Raw genomic sequence first — 25,121 nt, 5'->3', positions numbered from 1 at the left:
CCAGACAAGACAGAGGTAATACTTATCGGTTCAAAAAACCGCCCACAAAACCTCGCACAATACAACTTTAACATCATAGGATGTCCTGTTACTTTATCCTCTACAGTAAAAGACCTGGGTGTTATACTCGATTGCAACCTGTCTTTTGAAAATCATATTTCATATGTTACAAAAACAGCCTTTTTCCACCTTAGAAACATTGCTAAGCTACGTAATATGCTATCAGTTTCTGATGCAGAAAAGTTAGTTCATGCATTCATGACCTCGAGACTGGATTACTGTAATGCTTTACTAGCTGGTTGTCCTGCATCCTCAATAAACAAGCTACAGTTAGTCCAAAATGCCGCCGCTAGAGTTCTTACGAGATCAAGAAAATATGATCATATAACACCGATTTTATCATCACTGCATTGGTTACCTATAAAGTTCCGTATTAATTATAAGGTATTGCTACTGACCTATAAAGCCCTAAACGGCTTAGCTCCAGTCTATTTAACGGATCTTTTATCACCCTATAATCCATCGCGCTCTTTAAGATCACTAAATTCAAGGCTTTTGGTCATACCTAGGATATCCAGAACCACCAAAGGAGGGAGAGCATTCTCACATTTGGCTCCAAAACTCTGGAATAGTCTTCCTGATACTGTTCGTTGCTCAGACTCGCTCTCCCAGTTTAAAACTAGATTAAAGTCGCATCTCTTCAGCCAGGCATTCATATAATCCTACAGTTCAAACTACAATCCGGCCTCTAGCTCATAAATGCCAGAGGAGAACTGGCCCCTGACTGAGCCTGGGTTCTCCCAAGGTTTTTTTTCTCCATTAGGTCACCTGATGGAGTTTTAGGACACCATTAGGTCACTTGATGAAGTTTTTCGGTTCCTTGCCACTGTTGCCTTTGGCTTGCTCAGTTGGGGATATTTTGGGGATATTTAATTTAATTTTATCAATCAATAAATTCCTCTTGAAACAAACTTTGTTGTATTATTTTAATTTAATACTGTGAAGCTGCTTTGATACAATCTGTATTGTGAAAAGCGCTATACAAATAAACTTGACTTGACTTGACTTAAAAAGACAAAGTTGAAAATTCTGGCTACTATTGTTATTTTAATAATTTATTTATTTTTATTTTATTTATTCATATGTCAGGGTTATCTAATCTAACTATTTGTGGCTTGTGTTTTGAATATATGTTCCCCTGCACTTTAGGCATTTTGCACACATTTGCTCCTCATCCTGTGACTTGATTCTGATTTATTTCGTTTTGTATTTTTATTTATTAGAAAGGTATATTCTGTTCTAATTTAATTTAGTAAATTAATTGTTTATTTTTTCGGTGCATCGATGTTGTGCTGTAGGCTGGCCTGCTCGCACAGGTAATTTAGCAGATTTAATTTGATTTGCATGTGAAATGCAAATCTGCAGTGTGGCCTTTCTGGAGTTATTTATGTTATTTCTTAGTTTTATTGATCAAAAATTTTCTTTTATATCTTTGTGTGATTTTCTGTACATCGCGGCTTTGAAACGTTAAAGCCCCGCCCCCAGCCCCACCCCCATACACATGATTCGACTATTAGTCGACTATAGGCAAGACATGACGATTCTGATTCGACTATGAAAATCCATAGTCGGGGACACCCCTATACAATATATCTTTGGTGTAAGCCCCATCCGGTTGTTCAGTGACAGACTCCAGCTTGAGCCGTCAGATCCTGCCGGCGGTAGAAGGCAGCGGTGAGGAGTCTCCCTGAAGAGGAACATTTACATCTTACTATATTATTAAAACTAACAGTTAAATAAACCGGACGAACTACAAACCAGACAACAGATGCAGGATACAGTGAAGAGGTTTTTGTAAATTACAAATGTTTGCTGTAAATCAACTTGTCTTGTAATGCTTGTGCAAACAGACCCTTGTAAAAGCTTGAGCATTGCCTCAAAATGTGTGTGTGCAGCTGAAAAGAGGGAAGTGGTGTGTGTTTCACCTGAACCAGGGCTGTCACCATATCAGATTTATCACTTCATGATTATCATGGCCAAAATAACACACAATAACAATATATCACCATATCTATGAAAATCTTGAAAATAATAATAATAATGCTATCAGTCAAATTCATCTTTACTTTGTTTATTTTGTGTTATTCTTGAAAAAGAAGAATCACTCCATCACATACAAAAGGAACAATTACACTTAATGCGACCGGTTTGAAATAATGGCAACACTTTATCACAAGTATACAGTAACACAACGCTTATAAATCATTTTCAAACTATTAGTTTATAGTTAATGAATAGTATATAATAGTATAAGCTGTAGTTAATATATTAAGAGACTATATACAAATAGCAAATTCTTGGTTCACTGTAATTAACTAAGTATTATTGTTTAATTAGCTCTTATATAAAGAGTCAGATAATGCTTTGTTAACAACGTATTAATCATAAATAGTTCTCACTCTAGATTAGGTCACGGAGAATCAGAAAATGTCATTAAGTGCTTTAATACAGCCTTTATTGGACATTAATTACATTCATATTTAGAGTTCCTTAAAATGTTTACAAATACATTAATCTCACACTTGTACAGACACACACACACACACACACACACACACACACACACTCTCTCTCTCTCTCTCTCTCTCTCTCTCTCTCTCTCTCTCTCAAAGTCACACACACACACACACACACACACAAGGGCTGGATACGATATGTACTGCAATTTTTAAGAATTGCGTTTCTACAATATTGCGATTTGATATTGCAATGTATTTCTTTTTTTTTTACACTAGACTATGGGTAAAAGTTATATTTACAAATTCAATTCATCACATCTTTCTGAGTTTTATTTCAGAATCATCATACAGTTCTACATTCTCTTGATTAAATAATTCAATTACAAATAAATTTTTTAACAGTCACTTGTCGCCAACTAGTGGCGGAATAATGTAATCGATAAATGCGTTATTTTAAGCGCCAAGTTTCTATCAAAGGCTGATTTACTCTATTTTGATCGCTATCGTAGACATCAGTGTTTATATTTGAACTTTAAACTTTTATCCCAGTACTTCTATGATAATTTGATCTATTGTATCACAGAAATAATGATGCTATTATGAGGTTTTAAAGACCTTTTTTGAAGCTGTTTCATGACAACTCTCTCTGGGTCCGCGGCAGCGCCAACACAGATTTAAAATGTTGTGATATGATTTTGTCAAAGGTTTAATAGACAGACGAAATGGAAGAAGATTGTGTGGGTGTTTGAATGGAGATCACAGTATTTTAAAGATGAATCGTGCAGCTCTACTGTCTTATCTCTCTCTCAGCATATGAGTAGCGCGAGGGCTTTCAGTGCTTTCAGTCTCACGTCTCTTCCACACGTCCACTTGAAAGGGATATTACGTCACTCAACACTCATATGGTGCTTCATGTTATCTCGTAAAGATTGTATTTACGAGTTGAACACACATGAACGCCTCCACAATAGTCGCTTTTCCTCCGTCGGGCCGAACGGTTCTTATAATGGTAATGAATCCTCAGCCGAACCGTGCTGGTAGAATCCGTGAAGTAAAGTCTCCAGGATTGGTCACTTGTCTGTTGCCTGGCTGCCAGTTTCTCTGTAGCTGGTTAAGCGCGCTCTTTGAGTGAAGTAAACAAAGCAATAATAAAATTAAAAGCAATAGCTGATCATTCTCCATAACGCGATCGCTATTCACATCTCATATCATCAGTAAACCGCCGCGTTACCAAGGCAACGACTGACGCGTTTGTGTTACATTCCAAAGAGCGGCTGCTGTCAAACCCACAGTGGAAAAAGAAACCGTAACTGTACCAGCTGACCCGGATCGGCATGGAATGGATCGGTTAAGCAATGAGAACCGTTCGGCCCGACAGTGCAAAAGTGGCTAATGTCGTAAAGTGGGGAGTGGGAAGCTCCGGATTTTCTATAAACCCTTATCTTATCTTTTTGCCACATATAACAACACACACACTGCTCCCCTGCTAACACAAACACAAACACACACACATTTCAATTCTTTATTTGAATTAATAGATAAGCATATATCATGACATAATCCAAATTTGACAGAAAGGTGTACAACAGCAGCCAATATCTCAGTCCATTATGCACATTAAGGGTAAAGGTGGCACCTACGCCTCCATATATAGAGGCTACCAATTACTGCTGATACAGAGCAATATCTCGTCAGTTTTTTGGCCTTGTTCTTATGTAGTCCGCAAATCTGCAGGCCTCTTACACACAACTTGTGCACATGGCCTAAACTGCCAAAAACGAGGGCAATAACTTTACAGGAGTAGCCAAAGTTATTGAAAACATTGTACCATGGTTTATATTTCAACAGTTTTGAAGCATAGCAGGTGTCCATGTAAACATCAAAAGAGCAACCAATTTCTATTATTGTAACGGCTTTGGTGTGTTCATTAATTACAACTATGTCAGGTGTATTTGGTAAGTGATTTATGGCAGTTTCCAATGTAGCGCACTGTTCGTGTGGGGGGGAGAACCAGTCTGTCTTGATCTTTTCATTACAATGGATTGTGGTAAGGTTGACATTGTCTCTGAGCTCCTTCACTAAGAGTGCAACAATACGGTCGTGGCGCGCGAGATGTACAGTCCTTTGTAGGCAGAGCAGCCATTAAGGATGTGCGCGATCGTCTCTCTTTGTCTGTGATGTTGCAGGCAAAACGGCTCGTGTGCAGATGGAAACCATGTTGCTAAGTTGGACTTTGTTGGTAGTACCTGAAGACGAGCTTTAATTGTGAATCTGTGGATGTCATCTTGTAGGGCTGTGTTTTTCAGAACTGTGTGTGATACGTTATGGTCGGCACAGGGCAGGCAGGCCAGTTGTCCTTGTAGGCGTAGGCCTGTCCAGTGCTGTATCATACGCAAATGGAAGTGATCGATTATTGTCCTTCTGATGTTTTGAGTGTCAAGGAGTTGAATGTTGTCGCCAGTTGTGATGGTTGCCTCTGCCGTGATGGTTGAATCCGTGACAATGTTCTTATTGACTTCCGCCGACTGTCCTGCTGTGTTCCTCCAGCGCAGTTGGATATTTGCGCGGTTGCAGAGGTCATTCAGGTCCAGCCAGTCCGAGCGCACGCCAAAGCCTGGTGTGTTGGTGTCCAATTTTCCATTGGATTTTCTTCTGAACCCGAGGAAGCTGGCATCATCTGATGTAGAAAGAGGGACCTTGCGTTTCCCCAGATGTAGTAGAAGTGAGGCTCGGGCAAGCTCACGCACGGCTGCGTCGTCATTATTTAACATCCTTAACAGGTTGCTTATTCTGGCGGCAACATACACCCACTCTATATGAGGGACGCCCAGCCCTCCCTCTCTGGACCTGTGAAACAGGACGTCTCTTGTCGAGTGTGCATTTAGTCCTATCCAGCGTCTTACCAGGCCTACAGTCTTATTATTCAGATCATTTAAGATGCATTTAGGGATATGTATGTTTGCAAAGAGATGCTGTATTTTGGAAAGGGCAATCTCTCACACACACACACACACACACACACACACACACGCACGCACACACACGTTCCTTAAAATGCTTACAAATACATTAAGCACACACACACACACACACACACACACACACACACACACACACACACACACACACACACACACAATGTTTCTTAAAATGCTTACAAATACATTAAGCGCACACACACACACACACACACACACGTTCCTTAAAATGTTTACTAATACATTAAGCATTAAAGCACATTCACACACACACGTTGGGTTTCCATGTTTTATGGGGATTTTCCATAGAAATAATGATTTTGATACTGTACAAACTGTATATTGAATCCCCTAATCCTAACTGATGTGTTTAACAACTTGTTTCTAATGAATATTTGTATATATTTCATATTGACAGCATTATGTTATTTATTTTTTGAGTGTCATGTTTATCTCTGGATATAGGCTTAATGTGTGTCACTGTTCTCTACAGGTTGAGTGATTGTGGTGTCACAGATGAAGGTTGTGCTGCTCTGGCTTCAGCTCTGAGATCAAACCCCTCACACCTGAGAGAACTGGATCTGTCTGAGAATAAACTAGGAGACGCAGGAGTGAAGCTGTTAAAGGATCTGAAGGATGATCCACATTATAAACTGGAGACACTATGGTAAGAATAGTTTTTAACGATTTTCATCATCATATTTTCATTTAAAGTTCAAATGGCTGATTTACTCACTAGAAATATAAGTACCAGGTTCAGTAACACCGTGTGTGTGTGTGTGTGTGTGTGTGTGTGTGTGTGTGTGTGTGTGTGTGAATATTGTGTCTGAGATCATCAGAGTCTTAAATTCAGCTTCAGTTTCTGTAGGTCTCTGAACTTTAAACTGTGTTTAATATGAGTTTAATTCTGCTCATACTGTTGTGACTGATTGTGAAAATAATATTAATGTTATTTCCAGCTTTTCCCCTTTAACTGTCTCTATAGGCATCTTTACACAGCCGAGTTAAGGCTGCTCTAAAGCGGCTCTGTGTCGCTCAAAGTTCTGTGTAAAGACACAATGCCGCATAAAAGCAAACTTAAAGTATGACGGGTCTGATCTACCTCAGCCCCTAGTATCAAAGATGACTCTGATATTGTTTTGGTTCAGTGTAAATGAACGTGAACTTGTGCCGCTCTAAACTACGTCATTGTCATGACAACCAAACATGCGGCGCGAGAATCAAGAAGCGGAAGACTAAACATATCGGCCTAGCTCCATATTGTTTTAGCCAAATTAAAAAATGTCAGCCAACAAGGGACAATAAAGTAAGAGTGTCCTGTACTCACATCCTGAAGCAAACCACCAAAATAACAGAGTCGTGGACGTGTGTAATCAATTGTCTTTCGCCGTTTGTAATCTTCCTTTGAAGAGAGACTGGCAGATCAACGCAACGCTACATTTCTCTCAGATACGGGAAATGCTTATTCGGCGTCACTGTGTTTTATTATATTTCAAAAATCATCTTCTTGAGGACGATATTTCACCCACACACGACCTGCCTGAAACACTAACGATAGCATAATTGTTCTTTCTGGCTCTTTGGGAAAAAAAAGACAAAAATTCTGTGGTGATCGACCCGGTGTAATAATTCATAATTTCTTTGTAGCATTTGTTCCATCTGGAACAATTTTATTAAGAAATAGAAAATAGCTATCAGTACCACAGAATTATGACAAACATCAGAGCGTGAGATCGCTATATCACACAGAGGAAATCTACAATTCTGTATTTTTATTTATCTTGAGTTTTATCTCTTTGTTTACTATTTAATTACTTTTAAATTCATTTTATAACACTTTGTTAAAACTGTAGTTTTAAAATAGTAATGTTCAAAGTATTATTTCCCACGATTTTAATTCCTGTGTAAATGCATTTATGTTCTCCGCGTCAGAGAAGCAATAAACATTCTGTGTAAATGCACATTTTGTGATTTTATGCCGCTTCAGATTTGGTTTCTGTGCCGCTTCTTCTGTGTAAAGACGCCCTTATGTGTGTGATAATCTGAGATTTGGGTTGTTATTAACTGATATTAAATGTGTAGTGGAGTGTAATGATCATTTCTGCTGGTTCTGTATCGGCTGTCCGTTGTGTGAAAGTGACCTTTCATGTGCTTTTGATTTTGTAAAGTGACTTTGATCATCAGATAGAAGCTATATGATCATGCTTGAGAATGAATTAATATAGATTATCTAGTTAGTTTTCTTATGAAAATATGTGACAGACGTAATATCTCATACTGCGTATGTGACTGTTTGTGTGTTTTATTTTAGCTTATAGATGACAGTCTGATCTTCTGATGATCATCTGATGGTGAATAAGGATCCACTACAGAGACTCACAGTCAACAGAATCAACAGAGACTGAAGATACAGTGACTTCACTGTTATAAATTAAGACTTCATTTAGATTTCAACAATCCTCTGACAGACCTGATGAGGCGGCAGTGAAACACCTTTTATTTCACAGCAGCAAATTACAGTTTCTCATTCATAGACCATTTTATTTGTATAAACGCACAGAAACTCAAAAGGCTCGAGTTTTTTTCAGAGTTAAAATAAAGAGCCTGAATATCTGTGTGTTGTACCAGCAGAGGGAGACAAAGACTAATTAAAATTAATTTTTCATGATTATAAGAAGAAGAAAAAACAGTTCAAGCTCACTTTTAGAAAACAAAAACAAGATGTATAAACTCAAGCTTCCATTAATAATAGTTACATTACATTTGTATTAATGTGTTAAAGGGGTCATATGATGCGTTTTCATGTTTTCCTTTTTCTTTAGTGTGGTATGTAGATGTTTTTGCATGTATAAGATCTACAAACTTACAAAGCTCAAAGTCTCCTACAAAAAGATCTTGGGTGCTCGAGCCCCTTTTTCAAAATTAATCAAAAGTGCCCCTCTCAAACAAATATCAATGATAATATTGGGGTCAATAAAACAAAATGCAGTCGATTATAATTAACATGATAATGTGAACAAAACTAAAGTAGCCTAACCTAATCCCACACAAATACAGGATTGGATTGATGTTTTAAAATGTATTTTCAGTATGGAGAGAATTACATTTGATGTGAATTTTCAGAAGGATTTGTTTATCAATTTCTGGTCTAAATGGATTGAGTACATAACTCCTATTGAACCAAATACTTTTTTGATTTAGAGTTTTGTCTTTGTTTTTTGAGTGATGAGATTACCTCCCCCTCTTTTGTAAATAGTTTCTGTGTTAAATCTGAAGAAAACTGTAAAGGGATACGTTGAGTTGTTTTATTTTTTGTCTCTGTCACTGCCTGGAGAGTTTTGCTAGTCCTGTTTAACAAATATTTATGTAAACCGGTAAAGCTGTAAAAGTGACAAATGTGATCAGACGTGAATTGTATCCCTTCCCAATAAAAACTTTTAAAATAAATAAATAAAATAAAGTAGCATATTTTTACGAATCTGTCAGTCTGAGGTGTCGTTGCCATAACGCGTTGCTATGGGTTGCGTCACTTGTGTGTGTCTTGCTTCAGGCTTGACTGACGTGACCATAGACATAATAAATACTTATATCATTTTTGTCTATGGAGGTGACAGGGTCAGTCTGCGTGATTTTTCCTTGTGCAGTTGCTAGTGTTAACTTGTGTACAAAATAAATATGATTTTAAACGCATGCACGCACACACACACACACTCAAGCCAAAAAGGAGCTTAACAATGAGAAAACTACACGCGTTACTGTATGGAACAAATCTACAAACAAAAGAAAAAGGTTTGTCAAAAACAAAACAATTTTTTTGGGATTCTTCATTGTTTAATATAGTTTTGCAAACAATATGAATTCATATCCTGCAGTCCTCCTATAGCATAAAATGTAAAAGTATTTGTTTGCATAAAGTTAATGATTACCAATGATCACAGAGCTGATTGGCCACAAGATTCTGACAATTTGTGGCGGTACATACAACCCTTTTCCCTCCTTTTCCTGAATGTCTACTGTAGTCATGCTCTAAACCGGAAGTACTTTTTCTGGGGCGTCCAGCTGTCAAATGCCGCCTCGAACCAGTCTTGGTTGATCTTCGGGCCACTGCTGTTGGCTGACAGCCAATAATGGGACCTGGGGCTCGTTCTTCGTACGTTGCTTATTACATCCGAGATCAAATGACACATCCAAGATGATATCATCGTGCTAATCATGATCTGGCTAACTCGGTTCTTCGAACACACCCGTTGTTTATGATTAGTATCGCTGGATTGAGTTATCTGAGATAACTGCGCGTTCATGCGCTGGCTTAAAAGGGGATATGTATCGATAGTAGAAACATTGATCAGCAACGCTGCTATTGGCTGTTCAGCGTGGCCAAAGGGCGCGCTCAGTTTTTCTCCTCAGCAGAGCAAGAACTAATAGTCGAAGTTTATTCGGAATTTTAATGTTTAATCAAAACGCCAGGGAACACCTCAAAGTCTGCAAAAGCCAGGAGAGAGGGCTGGCAAAAAGTAGCAGACAATTTAAATCCGTTAGAAGTGGCCATGTTAGATGTTTTTATCACTTATTAGCCTATATATTTGTATTTTAATAATTGCATAATTACTTTGTTCATTGTAATGTCAGAGTCACCACACTAGAACATGGGAACAAATAAAAGTGAAGTACAAAAAATATTCTATATAATGGTAATTTTTTGTTATTATAGTCTCTTCTATAAAAGGAACTGTTAGGCCTAAATAAATGGTTGTCTGTTTATAAAAGCAACCAAGAAAAAGGCTAGAAAAAAAGAAAAGATCTTGAGAGTAATGATGAATTGCTTTGACTTGTGAAAGTGAAAACTGAAAATATTTTGCCATGAGTTATTGATCAAATGTTTCCCGAGTGTAGTTCATTGTAATGTCATTGTGTTTTCCACTTTTACACCAACACTTGTATCTGTTCCCAAGAAAGTGGTGGCTGAAATATGTGCAGTAAGTGGACATTTTCTAACTTTCCAAAGGAAAGAAAGTATAAGACTTTGTAATGTCCATTTGTTTCCATTGCACTGGACAGTGAATAAACCCTCTCAGATAACTGTCATATGGAGGAACTAGCCTACCTGCAAGTGCATAAATAACTTTAACATAAATTACTTAATTTATATTTGTATGCTTTATGGCTGCAATATAAGTTGCAGGATTCCACATCTACAGAAAGGCCTACAGAAGAGTCTGCACAGACAGAGGAGACATAGGCCTACAGGTGGGCAGTGTATAGACAACTTATCCTTTTTATTTGTTGCATGAGCATGTGTCTAATATCTCTTGTTGCAGGCACTTGACCACTGGCTTTTCTTTACAAAGAACATTTGAAATAAAACTCAAGGAACTAAGCATATTTGTCTTTTATTAAACATTTAATGAAAAGTGTTTTTTTTTTCGTTTTTTTTTCAGTGTTGTATAATATGGCACATGCAACAATGTCCCAGGCCCTGTCAGGTGTGCAACCCTCAGACTTTTCAGACACTGAAATCTTCCCTTTAGTTAGCCAAAGTTAATTTCATTGTGTGCCCTTGTCCTGGCTAGAGCTGCATTGTAACTGGTTTGGGTCAGGGAATGGGGTCATAAACACCTGTCTGCTGGCAGGAACATGTCATAATCACCTATAAAATAATGCAGTTCTGTTAGGATCAGCATAAGTGTATGTAATACAGTGAGCTTGATATTTAATTGTGGAACTTTTCTTACCACTTTCAAATAATGTGCATAAATGTGAATCTATGAAAATTCTTAAGTCATGCACAGATCCTGCCCATTTTGCTTTCACATTTGTGATATGGACGATTTTAGTCAACTGCCTTTTTTTATTTTTATATAATATTATTAATCTGGAATATTAAGAATCCCAATATTAACTGGGCTGCACATTTACATTGTGAACCCCCTTTCTAATACCCTTCATTGAGGCCTTGATGGCAGTCTATAGCCCCTTTCACACAGAGATTCCGGAAAATACACGGATAAAGTGACCCGGGATTTGACCCGGGTTCGTTTGATTTTGGTCATTCACACTGCCAGTGATTTTCCGGAATCAGAGAGTGCGTTCACACACAACCCGTAAAAATGCCGTAAAGACACGTGACATCGATGTGACTTGTAATCTCAGCAGCGTCTTAAGTTTGCTTATGAGCTGCGATCTCTCTCTCGAGAAACCACGCCTGTGCATTTGTTTCTCTGATTCGATCATAAACTTGCGCATTACGTACCGTTTCACAGCTGGAGAACGAGCCCGGCTTCAGCGTCATCACTACGACACGGCATTGTTACGGCTTTTGTTCACACAGCGCGCGTTCCGGGACTGAACACGGCAATGTTACTAGGTCCCGACCCGGCATCGATCCCGGCTTAAATCCCGGGTCGAGTTTGCGTTCACACAGAAGGCGCTCTGGCAATTTGCCGGCAATTTGCCGGGTTCAAAGCGCTGTGTGAAAGGGGCTTATGGTAGCCTATAGTCTATGGTACCAATCACGTTAGTGAAGCCTGAGTGACACTAAAGCCCCTTTCACACAGCGTATGTAATGCGCAAGTTTATGATCGAATCAGAGAAACAAATGCACAGGCGTGGTTTCTCGAGAGAGAGATCGCAGCTCATAAGCAAACTTAAGACGCTGCTGAGATTACAAGTCACATCGATGTCACGTGTCTTTACGGCATTTTTACGGGTTGTGTGTGAACGCACTCTCTGATTCCGGAAAATCACTGGCAGTGTGAATGACCAAAATCAAACGAACCCGGGTCAAATCCCGGGTCACTTTATCCGTGTATTTTCCGGAATCTCTGTGTGAAAGGGGCTATACTGTAATCGGCATGGTCATGATTGCATGATCTTCATAAAAAATTATGATAGCCAAAAAAAAAAAAAAAAAAAAAAAACTGTTTTAAAAAAAAACTGCTTTACAACATTGGGTCTTCAGTGGCTTGGAAATGCCACAAAAAAACTAAAACTGTTTTTTAAGCCTCAAACCGCCAGGTAAACTCCGAATGACACGACAGACAGCACTTTCCATCAAGTTCTCCGCATCTCCAATAGTGTAAAGGAAAGAGCCACTCGCAAATAATCTTAGGGCAATGCAAACAGTTTGTGCTGTAGTTAAAGCCTGACTCCGACAAGTCGAAAATAAATGTGCGTTTCCAACAATTTAATAATGTAAACGACAATCTCACTAGTCACGAGAAAAAATATACATCTTAGAAAGTGCACTATCGCGCTGCGCTGGACTTCCCGTATCAGCTCCGCTTATAAAGCCGGGATCTAATCCTGTTTACATGAAATAAGCCTGCTCCCGAGCAGGTTTAAGCTTGCGCACCTGTTGCTATGACAGCAAGTCCAGGATGAGCGTCGAAGAACCAAACAATCCAAGATCATGCCAAATCGTCAACAATCAAATCCAGCTAACTGAGTTAGCGACGTACGAAGAACGAGCCCCTGGTCTCTAGCAGCTCGTCTTAACGTCTTAACATCCCTTTACCAAAACAGTAAAATGCAGAGACCAGTTGTGTTGGGTTGTGCTGCATCTTTTCAAGCTGCTTGGCCATTGTAGTCCTGGCATCACTGTAGTTGGAGTTTTCAGACAGTTCACTAAGTAGTCCAAGCTTCCTCCTCACAGGAGATTGTTTAACAAGAAAACAATAAAAACAATTCAACTGCAACAACCAATAAAAATAAAATAGCAACAAACACTTGGACCAGGAAACAAAACTACTCTGCTTCCATTCAATGCTTCTGCTCTATTTCCAATTTACATACTTCATTATTTGAAAAAATTGCATAAAATATGTTTTCTAATAGCTTTATTTTTTATACAGAAATAAATGGTCCCTAATAAACATTTAGGGCCATATTCACTTTGTACACCGATGCATGTATCATTCCTATTTTGCACCCGACGCACAGCAGACTTTTCCCTCCACAGACGCACATCGGTAAACTAGGGCATGAACTTGCGCTCCCGGGGGACGGTTCAGCGAAAAGAGGAGGCGTGTTCCGGCGCAAACGTTCCCTGGTGCTATTTTGCAGTTTCAGAAAACAATTCCGCCACAGACCAGGAAAAACCTAGTCTAAAGTCAGTGGCACGTTATTCAGATGCTATTTTAAGGGCGCATGCTTGGCCATAATGTATAGCGTGTGCACAACGCACATACACTTTGCTTCTCTCATCTACACACAGACGCAGCAGTTCCCATTTTTGCAAATCATACATAATTACAAGGAAAAATATTACCACAGAGGGAAATCATTGTTGTGTCCATGAAGATGTGAAAAAATAGGCATAAATATAGCTTACACATTTACCCAAATTATTATACGCCTGTTTAACCAAAGCTAATTTGGGTGGGTTTCTCCATCCCCATACAATGTCACTTCTCTGTGTTTTACGGCCCTGACGAGAACGTCGGTCTCCTCGGCTGTGAACCGCTCCTGGTGTGTGTCTGGCAAATCCGCTGTTATAATAGCAATCTGCCATGGAACAAGCGCGCCTGCTTTTAAAGGGAATGTGAGATGACGCTCTGATTGGTTTATTTCACGTTACGCCCAAACCACACCTATGAGTAATGAAGCTACTTCAGACCAACCCATTTAAGATTTGCGTCGGGCGCAAGAGTCATTTATCGACCGACGTTCTCGTCAGGGCCGTAAAACACAGAGAAGTGACATTGGGGATGGAGAAACCCACCCAAATTAGCTTCGGTTAAACAGGCGTATAATAATTTGGGTAAATGTGTAAGCTAGATTTATGCCTATTTTTTCACATCTTCATGGACACAATGATTTCCCTCGTCATTTTACTACTTTAGTAATATAATGTTATGTCTCTTTATTTAAGAAATGTTTGATATTTCGACTGGAAACAAGACAAAAATACTAAGAAAAGCATTTTTTGCAGTGTAATAACTGAACTTGTAACAGTTTTGTTGCAAAGCACAATATTATGGTGAAATTAGATCTCGTGTTTGAGTTAAAACCGAATTATTGTTAAGCATAGCAAGAATCATAGCAAAAAGGCTAACAAATAAGAGTTATACCCACCAATTAATATTGCCCCTTCATTCATGACATGGATACCGTAATCATACAGAGAAAACATAGTTGCATACCTTTATCTTTCGCTCGTTTCTAAATTGGGCACCTGATGGCTTTGACCTTTCTTGTCCATGATCCATCTCTTATTTGGCACGTACTCGACATCGACAATCAACAGATTTCCCCTGACCCCCTCCATTCCAACTGTCACTCACGACGAGTCACGACCAGAAGTCAAGACTAAACCAATTCACCTTGGTGGTGGTGACCAAGTAATCGTTTTGTATTACCTATTTTTATTAGCCATGCAGACAATTCAGAAAAACAAAAATGTGCAGGAAATATAGAGGCCTGTATTTATAATATTCTGAATGAAATGTGCGTTATTTGGAAGAAAGTCGAGGTGTGACTGACTTAGATAACTATATGGATCCCCCGTTCCCCCCCCTTGTCCGTTCCATTTGGGAGAGACCCAGAGGTGAACTGTCATCCGCGCCCGAGCCTCCGCGCCCCCTCCCCTTTCCCCTTCTCAAACAAACAGCTTCTGTGCACGGCATCTTCTCAGCAAGCAGGGGCGCCTGCAGCTGCAGGGGGCGCAAATTTGCCAATTCCCCACACAGTGAAATGATAGATAATAGAAAACCGCTTCGCGGCGCAGATTTATTTTTTGTATTTTTATTTTCTGCTCGTGCCGGCGGCACCGCCCCCCCCAAAAATGCCGCCCCGGGCGATTGCCCGGTTCGCCCGTGCCAAAAACCGCTACTGGCTATATGTTTAGTCTTCCGCTTCTTGATTCTCGCGCCGCGCGTTTGGTTGTCATGACAATAACGTAGTTTAGAGCGGCACAAGGTCACGTTCATTTACACTGAACCAAAACCAGGGCCGGCCAGACCAATTTGCTGCCCTAGGCAAGATTTTACCTGGTGCCCCATCACAGCCTATTTCACCCCACCCCGTCACTGTGTTCATGATTATTTAGCCTATACAACAATTAATTGTGTGTGTTAAGACACAAATAGCCTCTGTGTACACACAGATTCTTCCCTCCAGAATTTTCATATTTTTATTGACATAAACCTTATTTTGTAATGACATTCATACCCTTTATTAGGCAAACATAACTAGGAATATCTCCGAGCACCCACCAGTACATGTGGTGTAAATGGGATTTACAGTAATGGTGTTTACAGTGCAGAGTTGCTAAGTTTGACTTTGTACTAGGGCTGGGCGATAAAACGGTATCGGTATTTATCGACGGTACACCATTGTCGGTAACGATATAAAAAATGTTCGATATAGCGCTCAATATTTTCATTCAAATGCACGCGCGACCACCATAACGTCGCCCGACATCAAATGGCAAGCAGAATGAAAGCGGAACGAAACTGCGTTATTATTTTGTGCTCCACGGACCGTTTATCAGTTTGGACCATCAATGTCAGTGCAGCGCGAGTCGATCTTGATCAAGCGACACTGTTACTACACAGCGCTAAGAGATCCAGTAAAGAAAGCATTTGAATTCGCCACTCAAGTAATAACATCAGCGTGAGATCGAGTGAGAAACATTCAAATTTCTCCGTTATTAACGGATTAAACTGCGCTGACGTGGAAACCAGGAGAAACATTGTGCCATGAATGAATGAACTAGTTATATTTAAGTCCATAGACAGCAACATTCATTGTATATGGATTTACTGTAGTAACACTCACTGTAACCATGGAAGTTTGGCAGGAATAGTAAAATGCTTTCAAGTACATCACACATCTTTTTCCAGCACTTCAAAACTCAAATATTATCATATTTAAATGTTATTTTTAATGTGATGACCAAAACACATTTGTTCATCCTTCAAATATATTACCCCCATTTATAAAAGTAAACATTTCAAGATGTAGGGAAAACTCAGACTTTTTTAAAAATAACTTTTCTTTTTAATAATTTTTTTTTTTAAATCAAGGAAATTTCTTTGGCATTTCTTTCTTTTTGCTGTATCGAAAAATTTACCTAACCGTGACACCACTGTGTCGTAAGGAACCGTGAATTTTGTGAACCGTTACACCCCTACTTATTACAGATGTTGATCTACCTCAAAGTTTGCCTTGATTCTTCTACGTTTACACTTTTACATTGCACTTTGCACACATTTTATAACATTTTAAGTTCAAGAGTTTCTTTAACACTTACTTTTTTATCTTAATATAAGACATAAAGAAGATATTTTTTTTACATTTTATTTTTGACTGCTAAAACTAAAATAATTAGTTGTTTGCCTTAATGTGGATAAATAAAATAAAAAACAGTGGTTTAAATTCAAACTTTTCTACTTGTCTTAAAAAAAAAGGTTCTAAAAAAATGTCAATAATTATCGATACCGAACGATATGAAACATTATATCGTGATAATTTTTTTAGCTATATCGCACAGCCCTACTTTGTACAGTAAATTCTTTAAGCTCTTCGAAGACTCACCTGAACTCGACCCAAAGTGTGATTCAGCACTTCAATGAAATGATTGAGCTCCTCATTTTTGTTTGCTAATGTGGTAATAATCCTCTGTAAGGCATCCTGCAAAAGAAAAAAAACATTTAGAATTTGTGTGTTTGTTTTATTGCATTTATTTGTGCTATTGCTTGCTTTATTTTCTCTTATTTTATTGCTGACGGTTTACTTGCTTTCAATAATTCCTTGAGAACTTTTTACTTTCATTATTCATGTAATACTAAAATTGGCACTGGGAATTAAGAGATTTCACTGGTATATAAAAATTTGGTATCATAATATCTATCATTATAAATATCATTATTGTGAAGTAAAAAGACTTTGGTCATATCGGCCACCCCTATGACTTCATCGACAGCCATATCGTTCATGCACTGATGAATCTGGCAAGGTGTCAATATTTCCATCTTTATTTTTGCCATTTTGGAATAATTTTTATATGGGATATGACCCACTTGAAGGGTTCATTGGTATATTTTCAATCTCTTTCACATTCTCTATGAGGCAAAAACACACTACTTTTGTGTTAAACATTTAAACAATATATGTAAACTTGTACAGAAGACCAGAAGGCTTCAGCCGGATGATTTATTAAAAATGTGATATTTAACATGGCATTCATCAAGTCTAAAGCCCAAAGTATCCTTCACTTGTTCTCATTTATTTGATGACACATCAATCTTAGGTTAATCGAATCCCATATCATCACTCATCACATTTTCCTTCCATATTGTGTGGTCCTTTAGCCAGTAAATCTATTTTAAAATCAAAGCACCATTTATATGCGGCTTTGGTTCCTATATGAAGCACAAAACATTTGCCCTCATTTAATATACAGCCATATCTGTCCTCTGAGGCTTGTTAGGTGTCCTATATAGCAACTCATGCGGAAACCACTCGGCTGCTCTGCTTGAGGAATAATATTGGTCTTCATTTGTTTTGCAATCCAGAAAAATCACATTTCTAAAAACTAATACCACCAAACAGAGATAAAAAAACAGTGAGTGTTATCATGGAATATTTGCAAGCAACTAACTTTTTGCCACATCTGGCAGTTTCCGGTGACTTAAGAAAATATACCGGCCATAAATACTTTTTACTGGCCATGAAACTGTTTTTGCAAATACAGGCAGTAATGACAACTACATTTTAGATGCCAGTGAAAATTCCCAATTTTCAGGTAGATATATTTAATAAAGTAATCAAATGTAAAATAACGCAAAATAGTCTTCACTATGTAAATTAAAAATGGATTATTCCTTATTAAAGTTACAAAACTTATTCAGTCAAGAGCAGTGAGTGATTTTTCTTTGTCTTTTGTTGTTTGATTAACATTAAGGACACAGATGGCAGCAGGAATATTAGACTTTATCACTTTATATCACTTTAAGAGTGAATGCACGGATCCAATATAATGATACACATGCATTTTCTCTCTCAACTGTTTACATTGTTTACAAGGTTACTCGCCAATATGGGTATTTTCAAGCGCAAGAACACGTGAAAGGGTTTGAACATCGTTCATCGTTCATGTTTGTTTACGTTCATGTTCTCACAACATTGCATTGCTAGAATTCCTAAAAATATGACAGGCCAGCTGGCGATTGACAACGCCAACCCCGATTTTTACTCACATTTGGCGCTTGGCGAGGGTTATATTTAGGCCCTGCTTGCGAGTATGTATTACATGTATAGGTCATTCAACACCATTCCATTTTATAGGTACCACTGGTTTAGGAAGATCAATTATCATAAAATGCGTTGTTAAACACCAATAATCAGAACCATTTAAGATTTAAGAGCAAGCTAAACACATGGTTTAGACTCCATGCTTCTGGTAAAACTGTGTGGTTTTACGAGAAGTTGAATCAAAGCAGCAAATATATTGTGTTCTACTATATTTAACAGCATGCTTTCACCAATATCTGCAGAAGAAAATCATTGACACGACCAGGGCAGAGGTACACAAACATGCAGTATGTGACTCACTTAAGGACCAACTCTGCAGCTTTCCATGACATGGCCACATGCAAAGCTAATCAAATTTCAGTGGAAGGACAATTCTCCGGTCAAAGGAGGAAAATAAAACGAAAGGAGAAGTTTGTGATCCAGTCACTTTGTGGATCAGCAAGCGAGGTCAGTGGTTATGATTCAGAGCATCTTGCCCTGCTGTTTGCGATTTACTGTTTAAGATTGTTTGCAAGTTTGTGTTTTGTTTCTTCCATAAATGCAAATACATTTCAAATAAAAATATATTTAAATTAGCCCACTACAGTATTGTCATTTCAATCATGACTGCTCTCTGAATAGCTTTAGCATGTTAATGTATATTTTAATGTACAATGTTAATATTTGGTCTTGGCAGACTAGATCTGCTATGAGTGCTGCTGCTGAAGAGCAAGTATGAAGACTTGCTACTGCCAAAAGACACACAGACAAATTGCTGTGTGCATAAGATATGCTGCGTCTGCATTAATAGGCATTAATGAATATAGTAGATCTAGACAGGTGGAGCTGGGGGAGGTGGAGGGTCCCAGAGGAACTCTGTTTCCACGATATAACCAGCTTACAGTGAACAATGAACTAGACTGAACTGAACTATTTAAATGTTGAGCAAGTAAGCTCATTGGCTGCAGAATCAGCAGAGGCCAATCAGCTAAGCCACATAATGATAACATCCTAGAACCTCCCCTGCTAATCAGAACTAAATAGTTACTCAACATCATTACTGGATTAAACATAGCTAGTAAACAATTAGAAGTATTTTCATTGACATAAGGTGATGCTTAATGATTAACTTTCTGACATCTCTCTGAACTATCACTAAATTTGTAACGTTGCACAGATCAATGCAGGGAAAAACACATGACTGCCCAATGTGGCAAACAGGGCGGGGCCGAGAGCCTTGGGAACGGAGTGAGGCCAGTGGAACAAAGTTTAATGAGAGACAGTGAGTGATGACAGTGGAAGGCGAGAGAGGGCCAAGGGCCCATACCATGAACAAACTCAGGGTTACGGGATTAGTTTTGTGATACGTGATCCATACGGACAAGGCACCACATCGAAATGCATGTGTTTAACCATCATAGAGTGAAAGTTTAGCATTTGCATGGGTTTTAGGTCTTGTCAGACAAAAAAACAAAACAAAAACATTTGAGCACACGCACGAAGACAAGAAAGAGAACTCAATTCGGGCTCAGAGTTATGCAAACAGCATAATATAGCGCTATATATATATATATATATATATATATATATATATATATCCTTGGTATAATACAGAGACTCGAACATGTAAGCTCACATGTAGTCCATTTTAAAGATTTATCTATTGACTCCAAATCTTATTTATATGACATATTATCTGTATATTAGGGCTGTCACGATTATTTTTATGTGCATAAAACCCACAATTGGTACAAACTAAACTAAACTAAAACATGCCTAGCTATCCACCTAAACCCGGCACCATGGTATGGGCCTGGGACATTTAACTTTGTTGTTTTTGTTATGTTTATATACAGATGTTGGCAGGAAGGCCAACATTTTTTGTTGTTTTAACATTAAACTTCACGTTTAACATTTAACATCAAGGGCCCTATCTTGCATCCAGTGCAACTAACTTTGTACACCAACGCATGTATCATTCCTATTTTGCACCCGACATAGCAGGGTTGCCAACTTTGGGACTTTGGTTGGAGTGAGACTCTGTAAAACATCAGTGCGTGCGCGTAACCCTAACCCGAATTTTAAAAATGTCAGTCCTTGTTTACTTAGTATAAACCCTGATTTATGAAAAAAAAGAAAAAAAAACTAAAATTAATTTATTGATTGCACTATAAAAAAATAAAGATAGAGGTGATTAAATAACAAACATGTAAAACAACAACATCAAAACAATAAAAAATCTCAAAACAAACGGGACACATAATAGTTACTCCATCTCCCCAGAAAACCACAACACAAGTTTCACACATTAGGCCTGTTGTAGCCTGTGCCACAGTGGCAGTGTTGGCCCGCTTCACCACCTCTGCAGGAGGCTCGTATCTGAAGCAGGGTTCGACCCGTTCATGAACGTTCATCGCGTCTGTCACGTGACAAATGAACGAAAGACTCGGAAGGTAAAGTAAGTATTTATGTTTCCTGTAAATTATTTTTGACTGCATTATAATGATTTCCTAATTCAGAATATGATAAAGACTGCGTAGGTGGATGTGTTCGGGGAATTTGGCTGTTAAAAGTATAACATTTAAAGCCCCTTAAATGAACGAAATGACTCGAAAAAAGATTCTTTCATTTTAATGAACGAGATCGAACAAGCGAGTCAGTAAAATGACCCGAACTTCCCATCACTCACAGGATGCCATCAAGTCAAAGAGTATAGAAGTACCAAGAGGCAAAACTCAATAGAACGTTCCATTGCAACAAACGCACCCATGCGCAGAACTGCAGCTCCGCCATCTTGGACTGAACGCAACACAGCTGTCACAGAATTGAACAATACCGTTTCAAATTCAAAAGCGGTTAAGGGAACTAAATAGTAGTTTCTAGTTTTTAATATCTCTATAGCAGACATCCGAAATCTTCCGGAAGTTCCGGGAGTCTCCTGCATATTGATAGCGGCTCCCTGATGCCCACAAATGAGCTAAAATCTCCCGGAATCTAGAGCGAGCGAGCAAGAGCGCGCAACTCCAAACCGTGTAGAGCACACGGCAGAAAGGGTGAGGGAGCGAGAGACCTTGCGTGTGTGTGCTAGTGTGCGTGTGTGCCTGAAAATGGCACCAAGATCAACAGCTCCTCCAACACACGATTACTCTTCAAGACATTCAACTCTCTCCTCTGTCCACCTCCACCACCTCCCGCCTCCTCCTTAACTGCTGACGATTTTGCGACCTTCTTCACCAACAAAACAACAGCTATCAGCAGTCAGTTCTCAGCTCCACACACACAGGAACCCAGACCGACCCCTTCCACAGCCAATACCCCTCTGTCCTCCTTTTCTTCGCTAACCGAGGAAGAAGTATCTACACTTCTCCTCTCCAGTCACCCTACCACCTGCACGCTTGACCCCATCCCCTCACACCTTCTACAAGCCATCTCTCCCACACTTCTACCATCACTCACACACATCATCAACTCATCCCTCCACACTGGCACCTTCCCTACAGCATTCAAGCAGGCTCGGGTTACTCCACTGCTCAAAAAACCAACGCTAAACACATCATTGGTAGAGAATTACAGACCTATCTCTCTCCTACCATTCATTGCGAAGACACTTGAAAGAGCTGTCTTCAACCAACTAACATCCTTCTTGTCTCTAAACAACCAGCTGGATGTCAACCAATCTGGCTTCAAGAAAGGACATTCAACTGAGACTGCATTACTGTCAGTCACAGAAGCCCTACGGATCGCAAAAGCTGCTTCCAAATCTTCAGTCCTCATTCTCCTGGATCTGTCTGCTGCCTTCGACACGGTGAATCATCAGATCCTTCTGTCCACCCTCTCATCGCTGGGCATCACAGGAACTTCACTCCACTGGTTTGAGTCCTATCTCACAGGTAGGTCCTTCAAGGTCGCATGGAGAGGCGAGGTATCCAGAGCACATCAGCTGACCACAGGGGTTCCCCAGGGTTCAGTTCTTGGTCCCCTCCTCTTCTCCATCTACACCACATCACTGGGACACATCATACAGGCACATGGTTTTTCCTACCACTGCTATGCTGATGACACACAGCTCTTCCTCTCCTTTCAACCAGATGATCCCACAGTAGCTGCACGGGTCTCAAGCTGTCTGGCGGACATCTCCACATGGATGAAGGAACACCACCTGCAGCTCAACCTGGCAAAGACTGAGCTTCTCGTCCTCCCTGCCAATCCGTCTCTACAGCACGACTTCACCATCCAGCTAGAGTCATCATTAATCACCCCATCAAGATCGGTCAGAAATCTTGGAGTAACGTTTGATGACCAGCTGACCTTCACAGATCACATTTCAAAGACAGCTCGATCATGCAGGTTTGCACTGCACAACATCAGGAAGATCAGGCCTTTCCTAACTGAGCATGCAACACAACTTATCGTCCAGGCCCTGGTCATCTCTAGGCTTGACTACTGCAATGCCCTTCTGGCTGGACTCCCAGCATGTGCGACCAAACCCCTACAGATGATCCAGAATGCTGCAGCTCGTCTTGTCTTCAACGAGCCCAAGAGGGCCCACGTCACTCCTCTGTTCATCTCTCTGCACTGGCTACCTCTAGCTGCTCGCATCAAGTTCAAGGCACTGACGCTTGCTTACAGAACTATCACAGGCTCAGCTCCCTCCTACTTTCACTCACTCCTACGAGTCTACATCCCTACCAGACACCTACGATCGGTCAACGAGCGACGTCTCGTGGTTCCATCACAGAAAGCCACAAAATCACTTTCCAGAACATTCTCATTTACAGTTCCATGCTGGTGGAACGCTCTCCCCACCCTCATCCGGAATGCAGAATCCCTGACAACATTCAAAAAACAGCTGAAAACCAATCTCTTCCGTGAGCACTTAACCTTATAGAAAAAAAAAAAAAAAAAAAAAAAAAAAAAAAAAAGAAAAAAAACACTTTCCCTTTGAAACATCACTTATCAGGCTTATGCTACTCTGAATAATACCTGAACTTCGTATTTTGAGCACTTCCTGCGTTGTTGTTGCTTTTGCCTCTTTATGATGACTCGCTGAACTTAGTCCTAATTTGTAAGTCGCTTTGGATAAGGGCGTCTGCTAAATGACTAAATGTAAATGTAAATGTAAATGTAAAATGTGTTAGACATAAAGAAAAATATTATGGATTCTCGATTTGTGATGCGGCTGCGAGCTATAACGCACATATGTGCTCTTTTTATGTGTTTATTAGAGGTTGAATTCAAATCAAATACTGCCAAACCACCCATACTACCTCTGAATGTCTACTTAATAAATTGTATGAAAATTATGGAAATTTATGGTTCAGATCACTCAAAACATATATGAAAACAGAGGCGCCCTTATATGGTCAGAAAGGAAGCTTGGCTGTCCATTTAGTGAAAAAGTTTGGTACTACGCCCAAATAAAATCTTACTGAAAGCAAATTTTTTGAGATATCAACCTAAAATGTGGAACACAACTTGTTCAGATTTTTTGCTTTCATTTTCTTGCAGTTATAGAGTAAAATAGATTTTGTAATATATATATATATATATATATATATATATATATATATGTATTTTTTATATAAAATATAAATAATTATATTTTTAAATGTGTACAATTTAATAAACTCCAACTTATATAACTTTTTTTCTGTTTCACTTTCATAATTTATTTCACTTCAACAATAATCTGGCAAATGTCTCAAAACAAGACCAACCATAGGTCTATATTCCAAAGCATTCTTGAATTACAACCATTTAAAGCTGCCGTCGGCAAGTCTGGCAGATTGGGTCGATTAGCCAAAATTTTGAATGTTTACAACTCTCATGGCCCCTCCCCACTACCAGCGAGCACCCTCCCATCGAGGTCGTGCTCGTCAGTGCGTCACTGTGCGTGTGTACCTGATTTTCTGTGAACGCGTCCGTCTCTTCAGCATCGATCAACACCATGGACTCGGAGGTAGGCTGCCCTGGCTAATCTATCCATAGATAGCAATAACCGAGGAATTGGAAGCTTGTTAGTAGATTTTCTCTCCGCCATCACGCTTCATGCAATCTCCAGGCGAACTTCAGGCGTGGCGTGTGCATGTGATATTAACGTGCGCGAGTGAGGGGGGATCTGTGGCGTGTGCACGACCTGTGATTGACAGTCAGATCTCACACCCCCCTGCGCTGATTGGACCTGATGAAGCGGGAGCGCTGAATTTTTGCAAAACAAATAACACGCTCCAGGTGGAGTTAGAAGCTCGGGTTTTTTTCTAAAACCACCTTATTTATGTTGTTCTGTCGGATTATAGTGTCGATTACACTGAATATGATAAAAAAAATGTTGCCGACGGCAGCTTTAAGTTTGGATAGTGATTTTAATGTTTATGCGAAAAAAGTTAAAGGG

General features: G+C 39.3%; 1 protein-coding gene across 50 annotated transcripts in view; it reads left to right on the top strand.

Moving 5' to 3' along the window:
* LOC309499292 (uncharacterized protein) overlaps positions 1-25,121 on the top strand; it is a 548,614-nt gene that overhangs the window by 389,852 nt on the left and 133,641 nt on the right. For 4 of the 50 annotated variants that reach the window (XM_082170482.1, XM_082170468.1, XM_082170469.1 and 1 more), the window contains 2 exons: positions 5,991-6,164; positions 7,809-8,931. The exons of the other annotated variants lie outside the window; for them this stretch is intronic. In XM_082170482.1, the coding sequence (XP_082026608.1) occupies positions 5,991-6,164; positions 7,809-7,815 (181 nt within the window). In that variant the 3' untranslated portion in view covers positions 7,816-8,931. Of the gene's footprint in view, positions 1-5,990; positions 6,165-7,808; positions 8,932-25,121 lie in introns of those variants that run through there. 50 annotated transcript variants of the gene reach the window in all.

Source organism: Leuciscus leuciscus, assembly GCF_965113295.1.
Source record: "Leuciscus leuciscus genome assembly, chromosome: 5".
Taxonomy (NCBI): Eukaryota; Metazoa; Chordata; class Actinopteri; order Cypriniformes; family Leuciscidae; genus Leuciscus; species Leuciscus leuciscus.
The sequence above is the reverse complement of the archived record's forward strand: the minus strand, read 5'-3'. Positions and strand labels throughout refer to the sequence as shown.